This window comes from Hyperolius riggenbachi, chromosome 9, assembly GCF_040937935.1.
Source record: "Hyperolius riggenbachi isolate aHypRig1 chromosome 9, aHypRig1.pri, whole genome shotgun sequence".
In the NCBI taxonomy this organism is placed as follows: domain Eukaryota; kingdom Metazoa; phylum Chordata; class Amphibia; order Anura; family Hyperoliidae; genus Hyperolius; species Hyperolius riggenbachi.
In genome coordinates this window covers 16,883,802-16,909,483 of record NC_090654.1, presented here as the reverse complement: position 1 = coordinate 16,909,483, position 25,682 = coordinate 16,883,802, and the positions used below count along the sequence as shown (strand labels likewise).

The following is a 25,682-nucleotide window of genomic DNA, read 5'->3' as shown; positions in this document are numbered from 1 at the left end:
GCGATCCGTCCTGTACCGCCTCTGATAGGCTTCAGCCTATCAGACGGCGGCGATCCCTGGCCAATTTGAGGCAGCAGCGTGTGCGACGTAAACAGCGGGGATTTCTTCCCCGGGTGTTTACATTTCACCTGCGAGCCGCGATCGGAGGCTCGCCGGCTGTTTACGGAGACTCCCTCCGTGAACTGACATGGAACGGCTGCTCGTTCGTTTCCATGGAAATACCACTGCGACCAGCCGCTGCCTATCAGCCTTGGCTGGTCGTTAAGTGGTTAATCTTATCTTATGCATTATCACTTCTCATTGGCCTTATCTCATGTTGGGACATTTGCAATTCACTTTTCTCCTAAGTTTTCTTTTAGGAGGTACATTTTCCTCTTCTGTTTAAAATAACTTTTCTGGAATTGAAAAAGTACCAAGAAGTAGGTCAGAAAGTACTATCAACATTATTCTGAGTATTTCTTGCTTGCTGGTGGCTTAAAAGACATTTCATTGATAAGGTGTAAAAATATCACCCAGGAGAAACCTCAAGGGAAAACAAGTGAATTAAACATTGCCTTCATCTTTAGTTTTTTTGCTTATCTTGTGTAACATATTTCGTTTTCCAGCATATATTTTATGAATAATCTCTCCTTTATTGTGTGTTATCTGTCATAACTAGAGATGTCACAAACATAGAATTTTCCGTTTGCGAACAGCTAACGCAAACTTCCGCAAATGTTTGCAAACAGGCGAACTAGGCGAACCACCTAGACTTCAATGGGCAAGCAAATTTTAAAACCTACAAAGACTGTTTGTGGTCACAAAATGATGGAAAAGTTGTTTCAAGGGGTCTAAAACCTGAACAGGGACATGCCGGAGGGGGATCCATGCCTAAAGTCTCACCAAAAATTACGGAGTTGGCGCAGTCAGGTTTTAATCCCTAAAGGGCAGAAATCACATTATGCACAGCTCTGGATGTCAGTGGGCTGTGGAGTGTCTCGCACAGAGAAATGCAATAGTACTATCAGAATACAGTGAAATAATAATACACTGGAGTGGTTCTGTGCCTGCAACTTAATGTAGCAACAGCAGTAGTGTGCACACAGCTCTGGGTGTCAGTGGGCTGTGGAGTGTCACACACAAAAAAAAACACAGAAGAGACGGATGTTCTAGCCCTCAATAGGGCTGTTTGGAGTGCTTTCACAGCAAGTGAGGAACAAGAACACAGGCCTAGCTAATGCTTTCCCTACCTATATGCAGCAAGTCACACCCTGCTCTAACTAACAGTCAGCAGCCAGCAGAGAATGAATCCAATATAGCCAATGCAACTGCTTTTTGATTGGGGGGTCTTGGAGGGGGTGCTAGCTGATTGGCTGCCATGTGTCTGCTGACTGTGAAATAAGGGGTCAAAGTTTAGCTCAATGATAATGTATAGGGGTAGGTCGAACACTCCAAATGTTCGCTGTTCGCCACAAATGCAAACAGCGTAAGTTCGCAGAATACTGTCCGCCGGCAAACAATTCAGACCATCTCTAGTCATAACGCAAATATTTTTCTCTCATTTTCTATTTTATCTAAGGAACCATCTTTAACCACTTCAGGACCACAGTGTTAAACCCCTCTAAAGACCAGGCATTTTTTCTGTTAATTGGCTACTGCAGCTTTAAGGCCAAGCTGCAGGGCCGCACAACCCAGCACACAAGTGAGTCCCCCCCTTTTCTTCCCACCAACAGAGCTGTCTGTTGGTGGGGTCTGATCAACCCCCCCCCCCCCCTGTGTTTATTTATTTATTAATCAATATTTGTTTTTTTTTTTTATAAAAATGGAAAAAAAATTAATATCTTCCCCGCTCCCTCCCTCCCTCCCTCCCCCCGCCAGATAACCAAGCGTGATCAGCTGTCATAGGCTTCAACCTGTGATAGCCGATCACTCCCCAGCATATGGAGGGGAAAGCCGTGTCACACGGCTGTCCCCAGTACAGCGCTGCTGCCGATCGCAGCACTGTACATGTTAATTAGACAGCGGTTTTGCCGCCTGACAGTATCCCGAGCGGCAATAGCCATTAGGAGACTGAAGGCGGGGCGGAGCTCCGCCCCTCAAACAGGAGATGTGCACGCAGCCTGCGCCCGATCTCCTGCAAACTGCAGCCCCAGGACTTGACGCCAATTGGCGTTAGGCAGTCCTGGGGATGCTGCCGTGGCCACGCCCATTGGTGTGGAGCAATCTTTAGGTAGTTCATTTTGACCTTAATTCAATTAACATTTTTCCTGAGTTTTCTCACAGGAAATAATGCCACGCTTTTGAATACCTTTTAAATCCCCAGCAAGCAACAAAATACTGACAAGTTATTTTTGGGTAAGGTGAAAAGCTACCTCCTGGGAGAAAACACAGGAGAAAAGATAATTGAATTGGGGCCTCACTGTCTTGCAACATAATAGAGATGAATCATTAATGAAATAAACTTTGCAAATAAACCTCATGATGGATCTAATTTATGAAGGCTCCCCAAGTTCAGAGAACAGGCGACTGTGAGAGTGAATGAACAAACCTTAATGGCTTCCTCCTCCGGAATACGCCAACTTGTCCCCACCTCGGTCCTGCGGTAAACTCTTTTCCACTCACTACCTCACGTCACGCTGACTTGTTCGTGGTGTAGCAGCCACCCTTTTACTTAATGCTGGATGTTGTTCTTTCCCTCTTAAAGGGTCTGTTTATTCACTCTTACAGTCACCCACACTTATTGCTCTCAGGGATTTTTCCTCTTATCTTCACATTGTATAAAATTAGCACTTTATTTATTCTAGGCTATTTGGTCAGCTATTTATCTCATGCACTGTCACTTTACATTGCTTGCCCTTTGTGACTCATTATATGTTTTTTGTGGGGTGTAATCGAGCTGTAACATTGATTATGCATCATTATGACAATATTACTTTTGCACACCCTGGCATTGATTGTTTTTAATTGATTTTATTAATTTGTTATATAGTGTTTAATAAAATGATTATTTGACCATATACTTAGTCTGGTGCGATCTTGTGGATCTACTTTATCTTGTTGTTTGAGTACATGGTGTTTTTGATCCTGCACACACATTATGAATTTCCTTAGTGTACTTCATTATAGTTATTAATTGCTTTTTGATGGTGCTTGTCCACTCCTTTGTTTTCACAATGGGACATATATCTAAAAAACATTGGACTTGAGGTCCTTTTTACATTTTTGAGATCTTGAAATAAATCCAGAACAACCTCAAACTATAGAAACATAAATCACAGTAATTGCCTGCACGTAAGTAAACGTGCACAACCACTACAGTACTCTGGTAATTTTTTTAACAGGTATTTTAGCTCATGCCCCAGATATTTGGCACAACCACAGACATCAATCTTAAAGCGGAACTGAAGATAGATATAAAACAAACAGTTTCACCTACCTGGGGCCCCCAGCAGCCGCCCTGTCACACGCCCGTTCCGTGCCGTAGACTTCTAAGTCGATGCCAGTGCAGCCCTGCCAAGCGTATCTTTTCATCGCATTCCCCTCTGCAAACACAGGGGATTCGTAGAAAGGATACGCGTGGCCAGAGCCGCGCAGGCGCAGTGGCCCGGCGGCGAAACCGAAAGCAGCTGGCGGCGGGAGGACGGAGGCTCGGGCAGGACCAGCACGGGACAGGATGGCTGCTGGGGGCTTGCAGAAGCCCCAGGTAAGTGAAACTGTTTGTTTTATATCTGCCTTCAGTTCGGCTTTAAGTTTTACATTTACTGACAAAAGCCATTAACTTGGGTGCTGGAGGCATGGCGGAGATCGGCTACTACATAGCCAATAATCTGAATAGCGGAACTGACTGCATCAGAGGTACCATGAAGCAAGACTTTGGGTAGTGTTGTTAGCTGCATTGAATAACAGCAGTATTACTGTTAGGCATAGGTAGAGGGTGAGTTTGTGTTAGGTAAAATGGGGCAGAGGTTAGTGTAAAGACAGAATAAGATAGGCCAAAAGTAGAATATTGGTAACACTACCATTATTCTACTATCGATAACAGGTGATAGTAGAATATCGCTAACATTACTTATATTTTACTACCGACAATACCCTACGCCAAATTACCACGTGGCGCTTTCAAATGTATGCATCCTCACTATATACTTAAGCAAAATTTGATATTTTGTTACCCAATAGTAGACATTTTTTTTAAATACATCCAAGCCAAAATTACTGGATTACTTTGTTTTTCTGGCGTTCTCAAGCCCTGGACAATCTTTAGTAAATCCGGCTTGATGTTGCATCACACAAATGTTTACATAATGAAGAGAGCTCTAGCCTTGAGACTGTCGGAATCTGAGTTGGATTTCATAGAAATACCATAAAATGGATTACCATCAGCGGTATAACAATAGTCCCTGCAAGGGATTCAGCCACAGGGGGGCCCTTAGGGGGGGAAGCTTGGCCCTGGGGTCCTCGCAGCACAGGAAGGGGGAGCAATGGGAACAAACAGTAGTGGGGAGGTAGACCCAACCCCTCCCTCACCACGGGCTACCATCAGCACTCCACCCTCCAGCAACCACAACTGGGGGGCCCCATCCAAAGTTTTGCAGGGGGGGCCCAGTGATTTCTAGTTACGCCCTGATTATCATTGATACAGAAAAGGCAATGATGAAGAAACTGATGAGTGGGACATGCAGTACCTTATAATGACTATAATTCCATCAAAGATGTTGTATGGATTTCGGAGATAGTCAAAGAGTCCAAAAGCTGAGAGCTTGAGCATCATTTCCAGGGCAAACATGCTGGTGAAGACAATGTTACTGATCTCCAGGATGTTGGTGAGCTCTTCAGGCTGTGGACAGAGCAGAACATAAAACATAAATTAGGATTCAGAACAATTTCAGAAGAGCTTTATCGTATTTGGTGAAGTAACCCAACGGTGAAGACTTCTTTGGGGAGAACTAGAACATTTACTCAGCAATCTTGTAATAATCTAAAAGGTCATAAAATCAAATAGATTGTAATCCCCACTTCATAGAGAGTAAAGGGGTCCACTAAAGATACAATATTGATTCTCCGTTGATGATCAGAATCTGCTAGTTACGAGTAGGGAAAATTTCACGTAATTTTTGCAATTACAGCCATAGGTAATTACGATTTGGACATTCTATTGATTTTTCAGTAATCCATTCGTAATTTTGAGTAATTACGTTAAGTTTCAGCAGTTAAAAAGCCCCCATATATGCTGTTGGCCCCAAAATGGCTATATATGTTAAAGGAAAGAATTGAAACAATTAATTTTGACAGTACTTTTTGGTTCTTTTTCAATTGCACAGTGCTGAAAAGTTATTTAAAAAGAAAAGATGAAAAATTATCTAGGAGAAAACTCTAAGAGTACCCATCACTTACAGTAGATGGTGAAAATCTGACTAGTCCATCTCCTCATAGGGGATTTTTAGTATTCTTTGCAAAGTACTCCCTGTAAGAAAAAAGTCTATAACAAGATTCTGGGCAGCCTCCCTACTCATTTTGACAGTTGGACTGAGCAACTGTCATTCAGTAGGTGCTTTTGTGAATAAAAAAAATACCTGAGAATCCCCTATAAAGAGATGGACTAATCCAAATCCTGTCAGGTCTGTCTGATTTCCACTTTCTAAATTTTACAATTTTTAGTGAACTGGGGTCTTCTGAGGTTTGAAAATATCATTGCAAACCCAAAATGACCAGAGTATCAGTGATCACATTATTACTCTCACACTAACTCCACCGGCCACAGCTTCTATTTTCTGTAGTGTAATATGTTTTATTAAATCATGGGGGGTTCTCTTCCCTATACAGTTCCCTGGTGTCTAGTGGCCCTCCTCCTTGACTGAGCAAAACGTTGCACACTGTTGCCAGGAAATAACAGAACATCACCGGGCTGTGCAGTAAAAGAGGGAAAACCGTAAATAAATGATAAGTTCAGGTGCTGCAACGTCTCAACCTATTGTCTTTTTTGTAACATTTATATGAGTTAAGAGGTGGGTGAACCGTTACAGGCCCGGAGGAACAGATCATATTTTATTTACTATCATGTTAGACAATACCTCCCCGCCATCATTACCATTCATTTGGTAAGGAACGTAGAAACAATGGCAAGATAATGGAGTGTTTGACATTGATGCAAAGTAATAGAGCCCGTGGAAAATGCAAGGAGTTGTAGGATGCATATTTACTGGGAATTTGCATTACAAAACACAGGAGGTTGATACAGCAGTCTCTTCCCTCTACACTCTACATCGACATCATGTCACAAAATATCTTGAGAAAATCTCTGGTACTTTAGAGAATTTCTTTCCAAACTTCTTATTCTGAAATTCAACTTACATGGCAAAAAAAAAAAAGAGATGGTAATACAACCCGTGGCGTAACAATAGAACCTGCAAGGGATGCAGCCGCAGGGGGTCTCGTCCTGAAGGACAGACAACTAAGGGCTTGAAGAAAAAACATTCTGCTCTCTGCACAATTGTTCTAATTACTGCATCTGCTCGGCCACTGATAATAGATCCTACAAAGTTTTTCAGATGAAGACTTGTAGACAGTCCCTATTCAGTGGGCATCAGGCTCTTCTGTACAGTGCCCTGCCCCCAGGTTGGCGGGAGGGCTCAGTGATTTCTAGTTACGCCCCTGAAAACAACAGCACCATTCAGGGGCGTAACTACAAATTATGGGACGAACAGCAAAACGTAGATGTGGCTTCCCTAATGTTCATACCCTTTCCCTTGCCTACCTTTGGTGACCCTCAAAGCCTGGGAGTCCATTTTGCAAGTCATAAAACGGGTGTGGACATCATGATCTTCCCACTGATAACAAGCGTAGCCACAAAAATTCCCGATCTGAAGGATGGACCCTTTTATTCGAGGCAGAGAAGTAGTAGTTGGGGCATCATTACAGCTCTGGACCCCCTGTGGTTGCAGGGGCTTCTACCCTGTAGTTATGCCCCTAGCACCATTATTCCTTATCCTACTTTTTAGCACTTTTTTAATTGCTAGGTGCTGCAAGGATCATTTTTAGGTAAGGTGAAAAATTATTTAATGGGAGAAAACCTATCATGCTACAGCAACCTACTATATGGATTTGACCTTCAGTTATCTGTATGCTCTTTACAAACTGGGTGCTTGGTGACTCTGACCGAAACTTCCATGAACCCATCCAGGCAATAAGTGAAACTCAGAAAAAAGAAGACCATTATATTTCGCTGCTGCACTCAAAATGTATGTGTTGCAAGAATAAAGCATTGATTTCCTTAATCTTCCAGAGAATAAATAAAAAAAAAAAAACACAAAAAAACTATTTCCATGAAGAAACCACTGAGGTTTGTTCTAGTGCTAGCTATGAACTGTATTCATATTCAAACTCATAACATTCTCCTACAAAGATCTCCATAATGCGGCCCATCATAAAATGTCTCGCTAATTTCCACATCTCCTCCCACTGGCAGCCTATGCTCCTCATATGAATCCCTTGATCCTCTGTTTTGGTCACCTCATCTCTCTCATACATGCAGATCTTTAGGGCTCTTCCCCCCTAGGACATTGCGTTTGATGCGACGTTATGGTCTAACGCAACGCATGTCACTTAGTGTGACGTTAAATTGCCCTGTGTTATGTGTCTCGCGGTGCGCCATTTTCATTGCATACTGCATACAAAAACGGCGCATGCGTCACATTTTTTAAAAAAATCAAAAACATTACTGAGCATGTGTAAACAGTCCAACATAGCTAATAACACAGAGAACGCACAGCGTGCAGCACTTTCTAAATATTGCTACACGTTACACACAATGCAATGTGAGCACTGTGAATGTGACACAGACTTTGTATTGCTGTGCTTTAGTCTGCGTTATTACTTTTTATAACGTGCGACTTTAACGTCCCACTGTGAAAGAGCCCTTAAAGGGGAACTTCAGCCTAAACAAACATACTGTCATTAAGTTACATTAGTTATGTTAATTAGAATAGATAGGTAATATATTTTTTTACCCACCCTGTTTTAAAAGAACGGGCAAATGTTTGTGATTCATGGGGGCTGCCATCTTTGTCATGGGGCAGCCATCTTTTTGGTTGAAAGGAGGTGACAAGGAGCAGGAGACACAGTTCCAACTGTCCTGTGTCCTGATAACCCCTCTGAGCTGCACACGCTAGGCTTCAAATGTCAAATTCAAAATGTTAAAAAAAAAATTGCACCAAAACAGCAGAATGAGAGCAACAACATCAGAAATCCCATCATGCTTTGCACAGCATCAGGGGAAAAAAGCCCGGGCAGTTTTCTTCTGTGCAGCTAAAAATGAGGCTTGGATAAGAGAAACAAAGTTCTGATGCTGTGAAACTGTTAAAGAAACACCAGGCCTTTTCGGTGCTGCTAAGTCGATTTTTAGTCCGGAGGTTCACTTTAAAGTACTGAACTGAGAGGGATATAAAGGCTGCCATTTTTATTTCCTCTTAAACAACACTTGTTGCCAGGCTGTCCAGCTGATAATTTTTCAAAAAGACATTGTAGTTTTTGAGAAACTCGAGTTTAAAAATGCAAAGAAAAATGTTTTTTAAACTGTAATTTTCTAAGTTTAAAAACCTTTTTTTACTTGCATATTTAAAATTCAGTTTCTCAAAAACTATAAGGTCTTTTTGCAAAATTCTTTTTTTGACTTGTAGCCACGATTCTCCTTAACATATGTTGCAATTTTGGTGTCAATAGCAAGTATGGGGGTTTTGCTATTCACTGCTAAAGTCGGCAAGAAATTTAGCAAAATGTTATGTGAAATTATGAATGACTACACAAAATCAATTAAATTTGCAAATTGAAATTATGTAATTGCGAAAATCACTGTGATCGAATCTGCTGTGAAATCGATGCACAAGCGCTGACCGTTCGACCAATTTCCATCCGTAATCGATCGATCCCGTCAATCTGTCTGCTCGATCGCTGGCGGGTCAGGAGTGCATTGATAGCAGCATTCGAATGTCCGACGATCAACGCTAGCGCAATACAATACCTGTTACACCGACGCGTGTCCCCGCTGTCCCTTCTCCACGCTGGTCTCCGGCTGGCTTCACTTACTTCCTGTCGGGGGAAGTTTAAACAGTAGAGTGCCTTCTACTGTTTAAACTTCCTCCGACAGGAAGTAAAAAGAAGCTGAAGTCCAGAGCGGAGAAGAGACAGCGGAGACCGGGGGATTCGCGTCGGACGGATCAGGTACTGTATGCAGGGGGCAGCGGCAGCTCCACAGGTTGTGAATCGTTTTTTATAGTGAAAGCGATTCAAAATCTGTTTGCAGTGTAGGCAGCCAATAGATCCCTCTTTGATCAGATTCAATCACAGAGGGATCTATCTGCTGGTCGATCTGGTGGCAATTAACCTCCCTAGCATTCTGGACGAGCTGAGCTTGTCCAGAGATGCCGGAGGTCCCCGCTCAGGCTCTGGTGGGCCGACTTGAATAATTTTTTTTGAAACACGCAGCTAGCACTTTGCTAGCTGCATGTTTCTCCGTTCGCTGCCGTTCGCCGCCAATCCGCCTCTACCAGACGCGAAAGAGGCACCCCCCGCAGACCCCGTGCGCAGCCTGGCGAATCAGTGCCAGGCAGTGCTGAGGGTTCGATCGGGACTCCGTCTGACGTCATGACGTCAGTCCGATCGTCGCCATGGTGACAGGGAAAGCCTTAAAGGAAATCCCGTTTAGAACGGGATTTCCGGACGGGTCTTCACGCCGGCGGCGATCAGAAGGGTGGGAGGGATGGAGCAGGGAGGGGGGAATCATGTAGCATGGAAAAAAAAATTAGGTAAAAAAAACCCTCCCGGGAGGGAGCACGGGAATCAGAACGCCAGGGAGGTTAACCAGTGTATGGCTGCCTTAACTTATAACCTGTCATAGTCTCCTCCAAAGAAATTCAAAATCACAACAGATTTGGGCAAGCACCATCCACTCTACCATAAATATGGGCAAATAACAGAGTGTGCAGAAAGGAACTATAATTGAGTACAAGTATCAAAAAAAAAAGGGAGAAAGACAGTTCCCTAACAAACCGCACCACTCAATCAAATATCCAAATATAATAAACCTTTATTGAGTACAAAAAATTAAAACACTAAAAACAAAGGACAAAAGGGCACATGATATTACAAATCATTGTACATATACACAATATTGCATGGATCCGCAAAGCCTAAATTCAACCTCCTATAAATTATTATGGCAAGATGCTAACAAATAGCACCAAAATATAAGATGATGAGACCTCCAGCAGTAGTCAACCACATATGTGCAGAACTAGAATGTGTGCAAAAAATATTATATAAAGTGCATAGTGCCATTGGAGAGTAATGAAGTGTAATAACCATCCGTAGAATCAAATTGTTGAATATCGTGCAAGGATGTAAAAATGTAAAAAGGATAAAGTGCAAGGTGTAGTGAGAAAGAATAAGAGGCTGCAACTTACCGAGGACTGGGAGGAATAGGCAGGGAAGACCAGTGTGCCCCTAAACGCCGTCGCGATTCGCCGCCTGTAATGCGCAGACGAAGCTGCGCATTACAGGCGGCGAATCGCGACGGCGTTTAGGGGCACACTGGTCTTCCCTGCCTATTCCTCCCAGTCCTCGGTAAGTTGCAGCCTCTTATTCTTTCTCACAACACCTTGCACTTTATCCTTTTTACATTTTTACATCCTTGCACGATATTCAACAATTTGATTCTACGGATGGTTATTACACTTCATTACTCTCCAATGGCACTATGCACTTTATATAATATTTTTTGCACACATTCTAGTTCTGCACATATGTGGTTGACTACTGCTGGAGGTCTCATCATCTTATATTTTGGTGCTATTTGTTAGCATCTTGCCATAATAATTTATAGGAGGTTGAATTTAGGCTTTGCGGATCCATGCAATATTGTGTATATGTACAATGATTTGTAATATCATGTGCCCTTTTGTCCTTTGTTTTTAGTGTTTTAATTTTTTATCCTCCAAAGAAATGTCTACACCTTCTGCACCAGAAGCCAAGATTATCTGCCTCATCTACTAGCTCCCTCATTTCCTTACCTAGGCCCTTATCCAACCACATCCTTGTACACACATTGGATAAAAGTTTTTGAAATGTCAGATGAATGACAGATATTGCTATATCGGTTGACAATCAGTTATAAAAATGTAGCTACATGACATTAAATGTATCTCTGTATGCGTTTTAAGCTTGTTTTATTGGTTGTTCTTTAACTACAATACCACCGTATCACAATGCAACTGATGTTTGTTTCCTAATCCGTACAGTGCCACAGAATACAATAAAGCTTTATAAACAGAATACGTTGAAGCTTTATAAATAATAATAACTATGTATGTATTTATTGTCTTCACTATTGGCCGCATTGTATTCTGTACAGTATATGGAAGGTAATGGTGGTATGTTATAAATACAAAATAACAGTAATGAAATAATAATAGCTATACCCGGAAATGTGCTTTTAGTCAAAACACTCAAGGTTTTGGTGTTACCTTATAATTGCTAACTGCAAATAATACATTGTGTCCAACAAAGAGGCCTAAACTGTCTTGAAAGCCTGCAGTAAACATGTATCCGCAGTTAGCAATTAAAAGCTTTTATCAGCAGTAACTTTTGTTATTTTGATAAAAAGTGCATTTTTGAATCATCGCTCATGGCTCAATGATTGCCTGATAGCATTCTGTTTTTGGTCTCACACTAGCCACTCAAGATACATTTCTGCATCCTCTGTGCAGGGTCATTTGCATAAAAACCTGCTAGATAATCACCCAAAGATCCCACATTCCAAGGCCAGGTCCACAGTGCGGAGGGAGCATTGCAGTATAATGGGCTGTGACATCGTAATGCATTGAATGCAGTGCATTTACTGCTAACACGCATGTTACCAGTGAAAGTGAAGTATTCTTTTCATTGACTGTATGCTTGACTCCGCCCGATGCAACGCATAACGGGAGGCCCTGCTGTCCTAATCTGTTGCATTGCATTTCTGCACTATAGAAAGCACACAACAGCCAGTGGCGTTAAAGTGGTAGCAAACTCAGCATTTCTCCTTTGCTCTAAAAGATTATTTACAGCATAAAACCCAGTGCATTTCACTTTGGCACCGCACAGTACAGCGTGGGGCGAGCCAAATGACGGCTCTCCCTGCTGCAGCTAAACTTACAGGCGTTAAATACTATTCCCCCTCCACGTTGTCACAACTCGGAGGGAGATGTAATTTAGGGTCTGGCAGCCGCCAGGGCCCCGAATTACTGCTACATGGGGCGCGCATCATAGCATTGCTGCTGTGACGGCGCCCAGCTTCGGAGCTCGGCTCTCAGAGCCACGTGCCGAGATGAACTGATCCGCATAAAACCTACTACCAAAAAAAAAAATGAGTATCAGAACAGCATTCAAACAGTTAAAAATAGCACTTTCTTCTTCAGTTGGAACCTTAGTTCCAAAGTTGAGGAAATAATTACATTATCTTGTTTGTGTTTCCTTATCAGCCACTATAGGTAAAATTCCTAGCAGTGTTTGAGCTGAACAAAAGCAGAAAATGAAACAAAGAGAAGAAATTCTTACTAGATACATATAATACAGCAGCTATGCAGTAAAATAAATTGCAATGGCAGCTTTTAGAGCAGATACACTGTACTTTAGAAACTTGTCATTTGTAAATAGGCAATATTTATTGTGCATAAAAAGCAAATATGGTAACTGTATGTGTAATAATAAGTAGGAAACACATTTTTAGTGCATGTTATGTCAGGGTTTAATCCTGCCTTAAAGGACCGCTGTCACAAAAATCTTAAAATTTTAAATGTATGTAAACACATACAAATAAGAAGAATGTCTCTTCCAGAGTACAATGAACCATAAATTATTTTCCCCATGTTGCTGTTACTTATTGTAAGTAGTAGAAATCTGACATTACCGACAGGTTTTTGGCTAGTCCATCTTCTCATGGGGGATTCTCAGCATGGCCTTTATTCTTTACTAGCCAACCCGCGTCGTAACATACGCCGCATCTATCTATCTAATAGAGTACATGCCTCAACCTTGAAGCAAGAAGAAGTAGGCTTTCTATGAGAAAATGTATGCGTGCTCAAATACCAAGTTTAACCCTAGCAAGTCTGGCTTTGCAAATCCGGCCTAATTGGCTATTCATGAGGCAATGCTCATGCAAATATGCATTTGCTTTCGCATGCCAAACTATGCAGGGTCCAAAAACCAATGCCGCAAAGCGATCGCCCTGCGGGAATTAGTTCATGCTACATTAGCACTATCCAGGAGCGCCAAGGGGAGGATTCCGAATGCCCCCATACAACCGGGGGACTGCGGGGTCCCAGGCTCTCTCACTGCCTGGGAACCACAGCGGCACCCCGGAGGGGGAGGCTGGGTGGTGCAGCTGCACCCCCCCCCCCCCAAGTGTGGTCAGCGCCGGGGAGAGCCATCCGCACCTCCCAATATAAAAAACAGGCACTTACCTTAACGTCCATTGCGTTCTGCAACATGCACATTAACTTGGGGGCACCACATGAGAAAGGAGTGAAGCATGGGTCACCCCGAGCTTTACAGCTCAGGGCTGGCTCCCATGCAGCACTCCAGGAGGGGGGGGGGGGGACAGGCGCAGACAACTCACTCCAGGGTTCACACCACCGGAGCAAGCCATCCACCACCTGCCTCCAAAGGATACAACTGCAAAAAATGCTTTCCATGAGAAAAAATTTGCGTGCTCAAACACCAAGTTTAACCCTAGCAAGTCTGGCTTTCCAAATCTGGCCTAATTGGCTATTCATGAGGCAATGCTCATGCAAATATGCATTTGCTTACGCATGCCAAACTATGCAAGGTAAAAAAAACAATACCGCAAAGTGCTCTCTCGCTGCCTGGGAACCACAGCGGCACCCCGGAGTGGGAGGCTGGGTGGCGCAGCCGCCCCCCCAAGCGTGGCCAGCGCTGGGGAGAGCCGTCTGCACCCACCTCCTAATATTAAAAACAGCCACTTACCTTAACGTCCATTGGGTTCTGCTACATGCGCATTAATTTTCTCATGGAAAGCATTTTGTGCAGTTTGTATCCTTTGGAAGCAGGTGGTGGATGGCTTGCTCCGGTGGTGTGAACCCTGGAGTGAGTGCGCCTGTCCTCCCCCCACCCCCCTCTGGAGTGCTGTATGTGAGCCAGCCCTGAGCTCTAAAGCTCGGGGTGACCCATGCTTCTCTCCTTTCTCATGTGGTGCCCCCAAATTAATGCGCATGTAGCAGAACGCAATGGACGTTAAGGTAAGTGCCTGTTTTTAATATTGGGAGGTGGGTGCAGACGGCTCTCCCCGGCGCTGGCCACACTTGGGGGGGGGGGGGGGGTCGTCCGCGCCACCCAGCCTCCCCCTCCGGGGTGCCGCTGTGGTTTCCAGGCAGTGAGAGAGCCTGGGACCCTGCGGTCCCCAGTTGTATAAAAAGGGGGCATTGGGAATCCTCCCCGTGGCGCTCCTGGAGGCCTGGAGCACACCAAAAACTGCTAGCAGAGCCGCAAAATGCTAGCAGATTTTGAAACGCTTTTTCTTATTTTTCTGTAGCGTTTCTCCTAGCATTTTGCGGTTTTGTAAAGCGTTTTTGGTTTAGTAGATTTCATATATTGTTACAGTAAAGCTGTTACTGAACAGCTTCTGTAACAAAAACGCCTGCAAAACTGCTCTGAACTGCCGTTTTTCAGAGCAGTTGGCGTTTTTCCTATACTTTACATTGGAGGCAGAAACGCCTCCGCAATCCAAAAAATGCCTCACCTCGGGAGTATGCGTTACAGCAAAACGCCTCCCGCTCTGGTGTGCACCAGCCCATTGAAATACATTACCCAAGCGTATCCGCAGCCGCAAGTGGATCGCAAAACGCTGCCGAACCGCTCTGGTGTGCACTAAGCCGGATAGTGCTAATGTAGCATGTAGCAGGGTGACTGCTTTGTGGTATTGGTTTGTGCATGCATTTGCATGAGCATTGCCTCATGAATAGCCAATTAGGCCAGATTTGCAATGTCAGACTTGCTAGGGTAAGGCCTCTTTTCCATGGACTGTTGATAGGCAGTGAAATGCCTCTCAAACTCTCACAACTGCTCACTGCTGCCTGGTAACTGCTCGCTGCTGCCTGGTAACTGCTTGCTGCTGCCTGGTAACTGCTTGCTGCTGCCTGGTAACTGCTTGCTGCTGCCTGTAACTGCTGCCTGGTAACTGCTTGCTGCTGCCTGGTAACTGCTTGCTGCTGCCTGGTAACTGCTTGCTGCTTCCTGGTAACTGCTTGTTGCTGCCTGGTATCTGCTCACGGCTGCCTGGTAACTGCTCGCTGCTGCCTGGTAACTGCTTGCTGCTGCCTGGTATCTGCTCACTGCGGCCTGGTATCTGCTCACTGCGGCCTGGTAACTGCTTGTTGCTGCCTGGTATCTGCTCACTGATGCCTGGTAACTGCTTGCTGCTGCCTGGTAACTGCTTGTTGCTGCCTGGTATCTGCTCACTGCTGCCTGGTAACTGCTTGCTGCTACCTGGTAACTGCTTGCTGCTGCCTGGTAACTGCTTGCTGCTGCCTGGTAACTGCTTGCTGCTGCCTGGTAACTGCTTGCTGCTGCCTGGTAACTGCTTGCTGCTGCCTGGTAACTGCTTGCTGCTGCCTGGTAACTGCTTGTTGCTGCCTGGTATCTGCTCACTGCTGCCTGGTAACTGCTTGCTGCTGCCTGGTATCTGCTCACTGCTGCCTGGTAACTGCTTGCTGAGCACACAGCTCAACAGTCCGTGGAAAAGAGGCCTTAAACTTGGTGTTTGAGCACGCATAAATGTTCTCATGCAAAGTACTTCTTCTTCTTGTTTGAAGGTTGAGGCACTTAGTCTATTATATATTCTTTATAAGGACACTCCCTGAAAAAGATTTATACAAATATGCTGGCCAGCCTCCCTATTCACTTTTCACTTTTTTGGGAGTTTGACGGACCAACTGCCATTCACTAAGTGCTTTTAAAAAAAAAAAGAAAACTTTGAGAATCCCCCATGAGGAGATGGTCTAATCTAAAAGCTATCCGTTCTGTCATATTTCTACTAACTTTAAGAGACAGAAACATAGGAGAAAAGTAATTTATGGCTCATTTTCTCTGGAAGAAACTTACTTCTTATATGTTTCTGTCTATATATAGTAGATTTTATAATTTTCGCAATAGTGGTCCTTTAAAGAACATACATTCTTTCTTGTTGCTATAAGCTTTTGGCGCAGTTACTTTTTCAGCCAGATTGTGTCCTTTTGCCTCTCTGTCTACTACTCTCACACTATTTTCCTCCATTTTAACTCATAACACTAACCTTCCACTTATTTTTTCTTTTTTTTTAATTAGAGTTGAGATCTTGGCCTATCCCATACGTTTCAATGGAAAGAAAGGGAAGTAGGGTTTTAGTTGAGGTGGCTTAATATCTTCCTAGTTCTGCCGCGCATTGCCCAGTTTATACCAATCCATTATGTTTTTCCTGTTTGTTCACGCTGCACTTTGTCCTTGCGATATTCTATTTCAGCATTTTGTGGAAACTGGTGAAATTGCATATCAGATTTTGCAGATGAAATAAGATTGAAATGTGATGAAATGAAAAACAAACATGATCCGGACCTTTTTTTAATAGACTGATATGGCTTAATGGACAGCTGTGATATTTCTGCACAACTTCACTTCTGACTTAATACAAGAAAGAAAGCACCAGCACAGTCCACTCTAGTACTAGTAGTGATAAGCGAATAGGACCATTCCATTTCACCAGAGTTTTTGTGAAGGAATCAAAATGTTTACAAAAAAATATATGGACATTATATATGGTTGGAAGTGCTGGCTTCCAATTCCACGGAAATTCCAATTTCCGCCAATGCCGATTACAGATTCTGTGGATTTCCAATTTCTGTTTTCCGATTTCCAAGGAGTCTTTTTTTGCATTCTCTGATTGGCCAAACACTTCCAAGTAATCTCTGCATTCTCTGATTGGCCAAATACTTCCGAGTTGTCTCTGCATTCTCTGATTGGCCAAATACTTCCGAGTTGTCTCTGCATTCTCTAATTGGCCAAATACTTCCGAGTTGACTCTGCATTCTCTGATTGGCCAAATACTTCCAAGTTGACTCTGCATTCTCTGATTGGCCAAATACTTCCGAGTTGACTCTGCATTCTCTGATTGGCCAAATACTTCCGAGTTGACTCTGCATTCTCTGATTGGTCCAATGATTCTGAGTTCTGTGATTAAAAATTACAGATTTCCGATAATGCAGTATTTCTACAGAAATAGTAAAATTTCTGTTTTCCGATTTCAAATCCCGATTTCCAATCGGAAAGGTGGAAATTTGTGTGTAGCCCCACCCTTCCAGTGATGTCACAGCCTAGGCTGTTAACCCATCCCCACTCGGGTATCAAGGTCTCTCTATAATCTTTGGTCATACTCTTGGAAGAAGGGGAACAATACGCCAGCCCAAATGAGGCTGGTGGATAGCCGACCTCTAAATTATAAGATTATTAGACTCAGTGGGGGATAGAGACACTCTATGTTCAGCTAGGATGAATGGCTGGCATTGAAGTTTGGCCTGAGGAAGTTTAGTATGAGTATTCACGAAAAAAAATATATTTTTATTACTCATATTTGGTGTCATTTTCACTTTCAACTACATTGTCACTTTCAACTTTATTGTTTTTAACCTCTTGAGGACCCTAGTGACCAGGCCATTTTTTACAATTCTGCACTCAGATTTAACAGTTTATTGTGTGGCCATACAAGACAAAGACAAATAACATTTATATCACGATTTTCTCCTGGCAGACTCAAAGCGCCAGAGCTGCAGCCACTGGGGTGCACTCTGTAGGCAGTAGCAGTGTTAGGGAAACTTGCCTAAGGTCTCCTACTGAATAGGTGCTAGCTTAGGCAGAGCCGAGATTTGAACCCTGGTCTCCTGTGTCAGAGGCAGAGCCCTTAACCATTACACCATCCAGCCACTACCTGCCACAACTCAGCAGCCAAATAAATCTTACCTTCTTTTCTGCCCACCAACAGAGCTTTTTGTTGGTGGGATCTGATTGCTGCTGCAACATCAATTTTTTACATAGATTTTATTGTATTTTTTTTTGTTTAATAAAAAGGCTATTTAAAAAAAAAATGTTCCTCTCTCCCCACCAAGATCCAATCACTTCACTCACCTCTCATAGACATCAGCCTATGAGAGGGATTAGATTGCATGCCACTCCTGGGGACAGCTGAGTGACAGGGCTGTCCCCCGTACAGCGCTGCAGTAGATCACAGAACTATACAAAAGAAAATAACTGTTTTTTTCCCCTAACAGCCTGCCAGCTCTGATCGCGGCTGGTAGGCTGTTTACAGAGCAAAGTTCTGTAACTCAACCCGGAATGCGCGCACAACCACTCATTGATTCTGCAGAGCTGCCCCAACAAGGATGAAAGATGTAATACATTTCAGAATGTAAATCAGGGAGAGGAAAGATTTTACAAGGGATAAACACTAACTAAATAAACTATCAATTATATAGTAAAAAAATAAAGTATTTTCACTAAAGAAGACACAGAAGGAGGCTTGATGGTGGATAGGTGAATGCACCCTCCTCTGCAACACTCTGCTGAGCCTGAGAGAGCACTATAGATGGAGGAGACCTGGGGGACCGGGCAGGCAGATGCAGCTCTACAGATTTCAACCTCCCTTTTTTTTTTTTTTTAGCAAACCCTCACTTTTTTTTTTTTTTTTAGCAAACCCTCAGTTGACTTTAAAGAGAACCTGTACTGAGTAAAAATATTTAAAATAAACACATGAGGTAATTTCAAATGAGCATTACCTTGCCATCAGTTCCTCTCAGAAGCTCATCATTTTCTTCTGACAATAATCCCTTCCAGTTCTGACAATATTTTGTCAGATCTGAAATATATCAGTTGCTGTCAATAAAATATCAGTTGCTGTCAGTTATAGCTGAGAGGAAAACTGATGTACCAGGTAATGTCCATGTTTCCATATGGCTCAAGTGGGCGATGTTACAGTGTAACTGTGTGCTGACCAGAAAGCTGTTATGGGTAATGGCCATTTTCAAAATGGAGGACGGAAAATTCCCTTGATCACAATGAAAAAATAGGACGCGGGACAGGAGAAAGACACTGAGGAGTAGACTACATGGAAGGTAAGTATGACTTGTGTATGTTTATTTTGACTTTTAATTTTCAGTTCAGGTTTTCTTTAAAAACTATGTTCGCCCAACTTGGGTTATAGGCTTCATCAGAATGCTCTTAGAGCTGGGCCTTAAGTTCACATCATGGTTTGCATTAACCCTTTAGCAGCTAATTTATTTAGAGGCTTGCAAGTGCTCCAGGCCATTTTATTTTAACATATTTTCTTATTTCTTACATTTCCTTGCTTCTAATTAGCACTGCTGTAATGTGTATTAATTGTCACCTATGACTAAGGGGCAGTGTGAGTCAATAACTGGGAACTTCTGCTTTCAGTTTCTATATTTTCTGTTAACAGAGAGACATCAAAGCATTTCAAGAATTTACATTACAATGACTTCTGCCGATTAGGTCAAGAGCAATGCACTCACCTCAAACCAGAAAACTTTATTGAAGCTGCTAATGGATTAAAATTAAGTATAGAGTAGGACAAGAAGGAGAAAAAAAGAGAGAATACGGTTTCCAATAGAGTTCATGCTGAAATTCAGTGGAAATCTGTGTACAGGGTGTGGCAGTAATAGAGCCCTGTCTAAAGAGATATGGATCAGAGAGGGATCTATCTGGTGGTCCAATCTGGTGGCCATTGACAAGTGTATGGGCACTTTAAGGCATAGTAACACTAAATCTAATTGATAAGATAAGGTTGCAGAACAAACGATCAGATTGTTTTGTAATTAACTAATTGATGTGCAAACAAAGCCAGGAAAGTTCTTTGGTCACTCCACCCACCCTCAGATACAGCAGAAGATGGTCTACATTGTATAACACAGTTTAGCATAGCTGAACACAATCTGATCATTTCAGTGGGGCAATGGCAATGTTATCAATTAGCTTCTAAGTGAAGCAGAAGTTTGAGTTTTAACCCTTCCAGTAGCTGCATAACCATTTCTATCTTTTTGTTTGTATGAGTTTTATGGTGTTATTTGGACCACAGATACATTTGAGTTTCAACCCACTGTCGGGAAGTTGATTGGAATGATTCATTAGACAGGAGGTTTTCCTCAGATACACATCCTAAGTGATCATTATAAACCGTCTTCACACCCGCGCCCATTATGGCTTAAAAGGCCAAAGCAATCATTTAAGGCAAAAGCAATTTTCTTTGTAACGCCACAATGAACACTGCGTAGATAACATATATGCACTTTAGTTATCCTTTGTATTGGACCCAGAAGAAAACGCCAAACAAGTCGCTATATCAATATGTCATCACAAGCAAAAAGATTCATCACTGTGTTAAAAGCAATTCAAAATCCCGGTACAGTATATCCCTTAACCCAAGCCGATTTTTCATTAAAAGGACCTTGACAGTTTCAGTTTCACTAAGCACTTTAATTATATGCATTAACCTCCCTGGCGGTATGAATCGTGCGGCTGCGCGGCCGCGGGAGGGTTTTTCTCACTTTTTTTTTAGCATGTAGCTAGCCCAGCGCTAGCTACATCTTTCCCCCTCCCCGCGGCGTCCGCCCGTCCCCTCCGATCGCCGCCGGCGCCGCTTGCCCATAAGGAAATCCCGTTCTGAACGGGATTTCCTTGAGGGCTTCCCCTGTCGCCATGGCGACAAACGGAGTGACGTCATCGACGTCGCCGACGTCGTGACATCACAGGGAATCCCGATCCACCCCATAGTGCAGCCTGGCGCCGATTGGCCAGGCTGTGCAAGGGGTATGCAGGGGGGGCCATGTATTGCGGCGGGTAGCGGCGCATCGGCGGCGGGCGGCAGCGGTGATCGCAACAATCACGCAGCTAGCAAAGTGCTAGCTGCGTGTTTGAAAAAAAAATGATGCAAGCGGCACCCTCCGGCGGCTTACCCCGTGTCCAGCACAGGGGTTACCGCTAAGGAGGTTAAGTAACATTCAGTTGGAGATACATTTTGTTTTTGGTTTTAGTTGTGTTTTCAGTTTTTATTGGTTTATTTAGTTTTTTATTGGTTTATAAAGTATGTATGATTAAAGGGAACCTGAACTGAGTAAAATAATTTAAAATAGACACACAATGTACCTACAAATGAGTATTACATACTTACCTCGCCGTCAGTTCCTGCCAGAAGCTTGACATTTTCTTCTTACAGTGATCACTTCCAGTTCTGACAAGATTTTGTCAGAATGGAAATATATCAGTTGCTGTCAGTTATACAGTATATTAGTTGCTGTCAGTTATAGCTAAAAGGACAACTGATGAGCAAGGTAATAGCTATGTTTCCCTATGGCTCAAGTGAGCCATGTTACAGTTTGACAGTGTGCTGACCAGGAAGCTGTTATGGGGTAATGGCCATTTTTAAAATGTAGAATTCCATCAATCACAGTAGACCAAAAGGACGCAGGAGAGGAGTAAGAGATTGGAGAGTAGACTACACAGGAGATAAGTATGACCTGTGTATGTTTATTTTGACTTTTGACTTTCAGTTCAAGTTTGCTTTAATATTAATTTGTTAGCTTCTCGTGAATTGTATAACGTTTGGAAGATATATTCTGGCTACTGTCTGAATATAAGTACGTTGGCAGCGCATCTTCTGTGTTTCTGCCGACTGTCCCTTATTCTGTACCGTCTGTCTTCTGTGCACTTGGGAGAAAATGTGTAAATGAAAAGTGTCGCAGAAATACAGCTTGTGTGCATATCGACTTAAGTTTTACATATGGTATGGATGTGGAAAACATCATCTATGTACCAGAAGAGAATATTCTCACGCCGTCCTTAATTGATGAGATAAATTGGATTTTAGCACTCCATTAGTGCAGCGGATTGTATCTGCAGTAACACCTCGCATTACAAAACAGACAAGCTGTGAACAGCATTGACACACATCAGCTCTAACACATGTCTTCAACTGGAAATGAGAATATATATATATATATATATATATATATATATATATATATATATATATATATATATATCTGCTTATGTTGCACGCATCAGTAATACTGGAGTTACATACTTTCTCTAGTTTATGTACACACCATATATGTACTGTTCTCTGTCTGCATGGAGTTTGTATGTTCTCTGTGTGGGTTTCCTCCATGGACATTGGTTTCCTCATACATCCCAAAAACATTAAGTTAATTGGCATCCCCCTAAAATTGGCCCCAGACTACAATACATACACTACACTATACATACATAGACATATGACTATGGTAGGGATTAGATTGTGATTATATTGTATATTAGACAATATACTCTGTTCAGCGGCAGTGCTGCAGAAGATGTAGGCGCTAAATTAATACTAAAAAATAATATAAAAAAGTACATCTAATTTTCTTCTCCACTTCCATCCATCCCTCTATCTATCTTCCCTTCCATCCATCCATCCATCCCTCTTTTAATCCCTTACTCAACTATCCATCCCTCCTTTTTCCTTCCATCCATCAGACATCTATCTATCTATCTATCTATCTATCTATCTATCTATCTATCTATCTATCCAGTCATCCCTCAATCCATGTATCCATTCCATCCATTCATCCACCCCCTCACCATCCATCTCTTTCTTCAAATATTTTGTCAAAAATGACACAAAACAACCACAGGAAGGACTAACGCGTATCGGGCTCAAAGTTTGCCCTTAATCATAGTGACTATGATTAAGGGCGAACTTTGATCCCGATATGAGTTAGTCCTTCCTGTGGCTGTTTTGTGTCATTTTTATAAGGCTTTTTCAATAAAGAATACCAGCTTTTACTATCCCACTATGCCTGTGGATCCCCCTTCCCCTGTTGTTCCTTATGGCTTGGCTAACCTGATCCTGCACCAGTGGGTAGTTTTTCTTGGTGGTTTAGAGCGTTTGGCCTTCTACCTACTCTTTCTTCAACCATCTGAATGGGATGAATATGTCCTAATGTGGTAAAACTCTACCAGCACCTTATTGCTTACTGTATATAGTTCTCTCCTACCTGTTTTTGAGCCAAAGTAATGCCATCTTTGGGAAACCAATATTTCTCCCTAACCACAGCAGCTCATGCTAAAGCAGACTCTATAAAAAAAAAGTTCTGCAGTCTATTCTGATTAACCCAATCCCAAGATGCATACAATTTTTATGAAACTTGCTTAAAAGCCCACATTATTCAAATCTCATTCATGACCCATTCAAGAAAATGTACAGTTTCCATACCATTAAATAACTAGTCTTCCAGCACTTTATTGCCTGTATAGTTGCCTTACATGCTTTTGTGCCAAAGTAATACCATCTTTGGAAAACCACCATTTTCCTCCTTGAAACAAGCTCTCTCGAGAAAAGTTCTACATTTTGCCATATGACTTTGTCAGGGGACCATCTTGCAGGACTCCCTTCACGTTATAGTGTGCCACCAATTTACCTCCCAAGTTAGAATTAAAATAACAGCTAAAACATAGCAATCATCCCTAATTAAGCAATTTAGATTCAACTTGCCATTTAACCATTTAGTGGCATCCTAACGCATTAATACGTCATGCTTTACCCTATTAACGGCAACATGACGTATTAATAAGTCGCGCGTTCCCGCCGCTGCTACCGCCGTGTGCGCGCCGCTACGGCCGCCGTTTCCTTCAGGATCCCGTGCTGAGGGATTGGGGAAGAGGACCAAACGGTCCTCTACCCAATCGCAGTGCCTGGAGTGAATGGACGTGACCGCGAACAGCGGCTACGTCCATTCACAAAAACAGGAAATGTAACAATTAAATAAAGTGTAAAAAAAAAAAAAAAAAGTGAACACTTACTATAACACGTGTTCACTAGCGCCATCTTGTGGCCAAAAAGTATATGACACATACAAAATACGTACATTTACAAGTACATACACATGAGTAATAAAATTAATAAAATTCCACTTCCAACACTCCCCCTCCAAAAGAAAACACTTGTAAAAAATTACTCATTAAAATGCATTTAGAATAAAAAAATTCTTAGCAAAATGTACTACCCACAGAAAGCCTAATTGGTGGTGAAAAAAACGAGGTATAGATCATTTTCTTGTGATAAGTAGTAATAAAGTTATTAGGGAATAAAAGGGAGGAGCACTGACAAGTGAAAATTGCTCTGGTCCGTTAGGCCTGGAACCCACTGAAAACCGCAAACGCAAAACGCAACCGCTAGCGTTTTGTCTGAGCGGTTTGCAAGCGGATTCATGCGCGTTTTTGGTCGTGTTTTGCAACATTGTATTTTTTCCCCCAGCGGGTGCCTAGCGTTTTGCGTTTTGCGTTTTTCTCCTGATTGGTCCTGTGAATTATTTTTCATTTTGTTACAGTGTGCTGAACCGCAAAACGCTAGCAAAACCGCTCAGTTTAGGTTTTGCTGAGCGTTTCCGCTAGCGGTTCAATACTTTACATTGAAGCGCTAACGCTCCCAAAATGCTGCATGTCCTGCGTTTGTGTTTCTGAGAAACGCAAACGCTCCTGTGGAAGTTGCCCCATCCATTAACATTAGCCCAGCGTTTTGGCAAACTGCTAGCATATCGCAGTGCTGCCAAAACGCTGCCAAAAGCGCTCCTGTAGGTTCCAGCCCTTAGAGTAAAAACCCTTGGGGGTGAACTGGTTAAGCTTTGCGAGCATAAACATCCCATTTTATATATCCACTCAGTTTCCTTACTACACAGATCTCTAATCATATTAGATCCTCTTCAATTAGGTCACACCAGTTCCACAGCACTGAATGTTTGCCTGTTTGAAAATGTTATTATATTTGTCCAAGAAATGCAGTGACATATTGTGATTTTTTAAAGTCTTTCTAGATATCATGGGGCTTTATAGGAAAGACAAACACGGCATTGGCCATGAAAATGCCACAATTTATTCAAAATTAAAAGCAGTGATTAGCTGGGGAAAAAGATTGCTTTAGTTGACAGCTGCCACCAAAATCCACGATTGCTGCATTTTCAAAAATGGTGATTGGTGCATGACCTCGTTAGTGATAGACAAATACAGTGATCCAAATACAAGTGGAGGACAGCGAAAATGCTGATATTCTTTTTGCATTCATTTTTGTGAATATAATGTTAAATTTGACTTTCGAGTGAAAATGCCATTGAAAATAAATTTTTAATAAGTTTGAGATTTTGTTGCATTTTTCTTGAATTTTTTTCAATGGGAAAAAGACTTTGGTGAATATTTGCAAGAAACACTGGTGGAGGAAGATATAGGCAGAGGACAGCTGCATGTTTCACATATTGACATGCAAATAGGTTGGAAGGAGTCCTTTTTATTGTGAGCCTTATAGGGAACCTAAAGTGAGGAATACGGAGGCTGCCATATTCATTCTCTAATAAACAATGCCAGTTGCCCACCTTCTGTGCCGATGCTTCACCTCTGAAAGGTGAAGTCACTGGCCCAGGATGAGCATGCAGATCAGATGCTGTAACTCCACTGGCTTGTTACAGGGCTGTGACTCCACTTGCTGTACGCTTGCTACAGGGCTGTGACTCCACTGGCTGGGTGCTTGTTACACGGCTGTGACTCTCCTGGCTGCATGCTTGTTACAGGGCTGTGACTCCACTGGC

At 42.6% G+C, this 25,682-nt stretch overlaps 1 protein-coding gene across 2 annotated transcripts in view; it reads right to left on the bottom strand.

Annotated features, from left to right (window-relative positions):
• Positions 1-25,682, bottom strand: part of CACNA1I (calcium voltage-gated channel subunit alpha1 I) — a 614,989-nt gene that overhangs the window by 287,530 nt on the left and 301,777 nt on the right. For both annotated transcript variants that reach the window (XM_068252020.1, XM_068252021.1), the window contains one exon: positions 4,665-4,816. In XM_068252020.1, the coding sequence (XP_068108121.1) occupies positions 4,665-4,816 (152 nt within the window). The remainder of the gene's footprint in view (positions 1-4,664; positions 4,817-25,682) is intronic.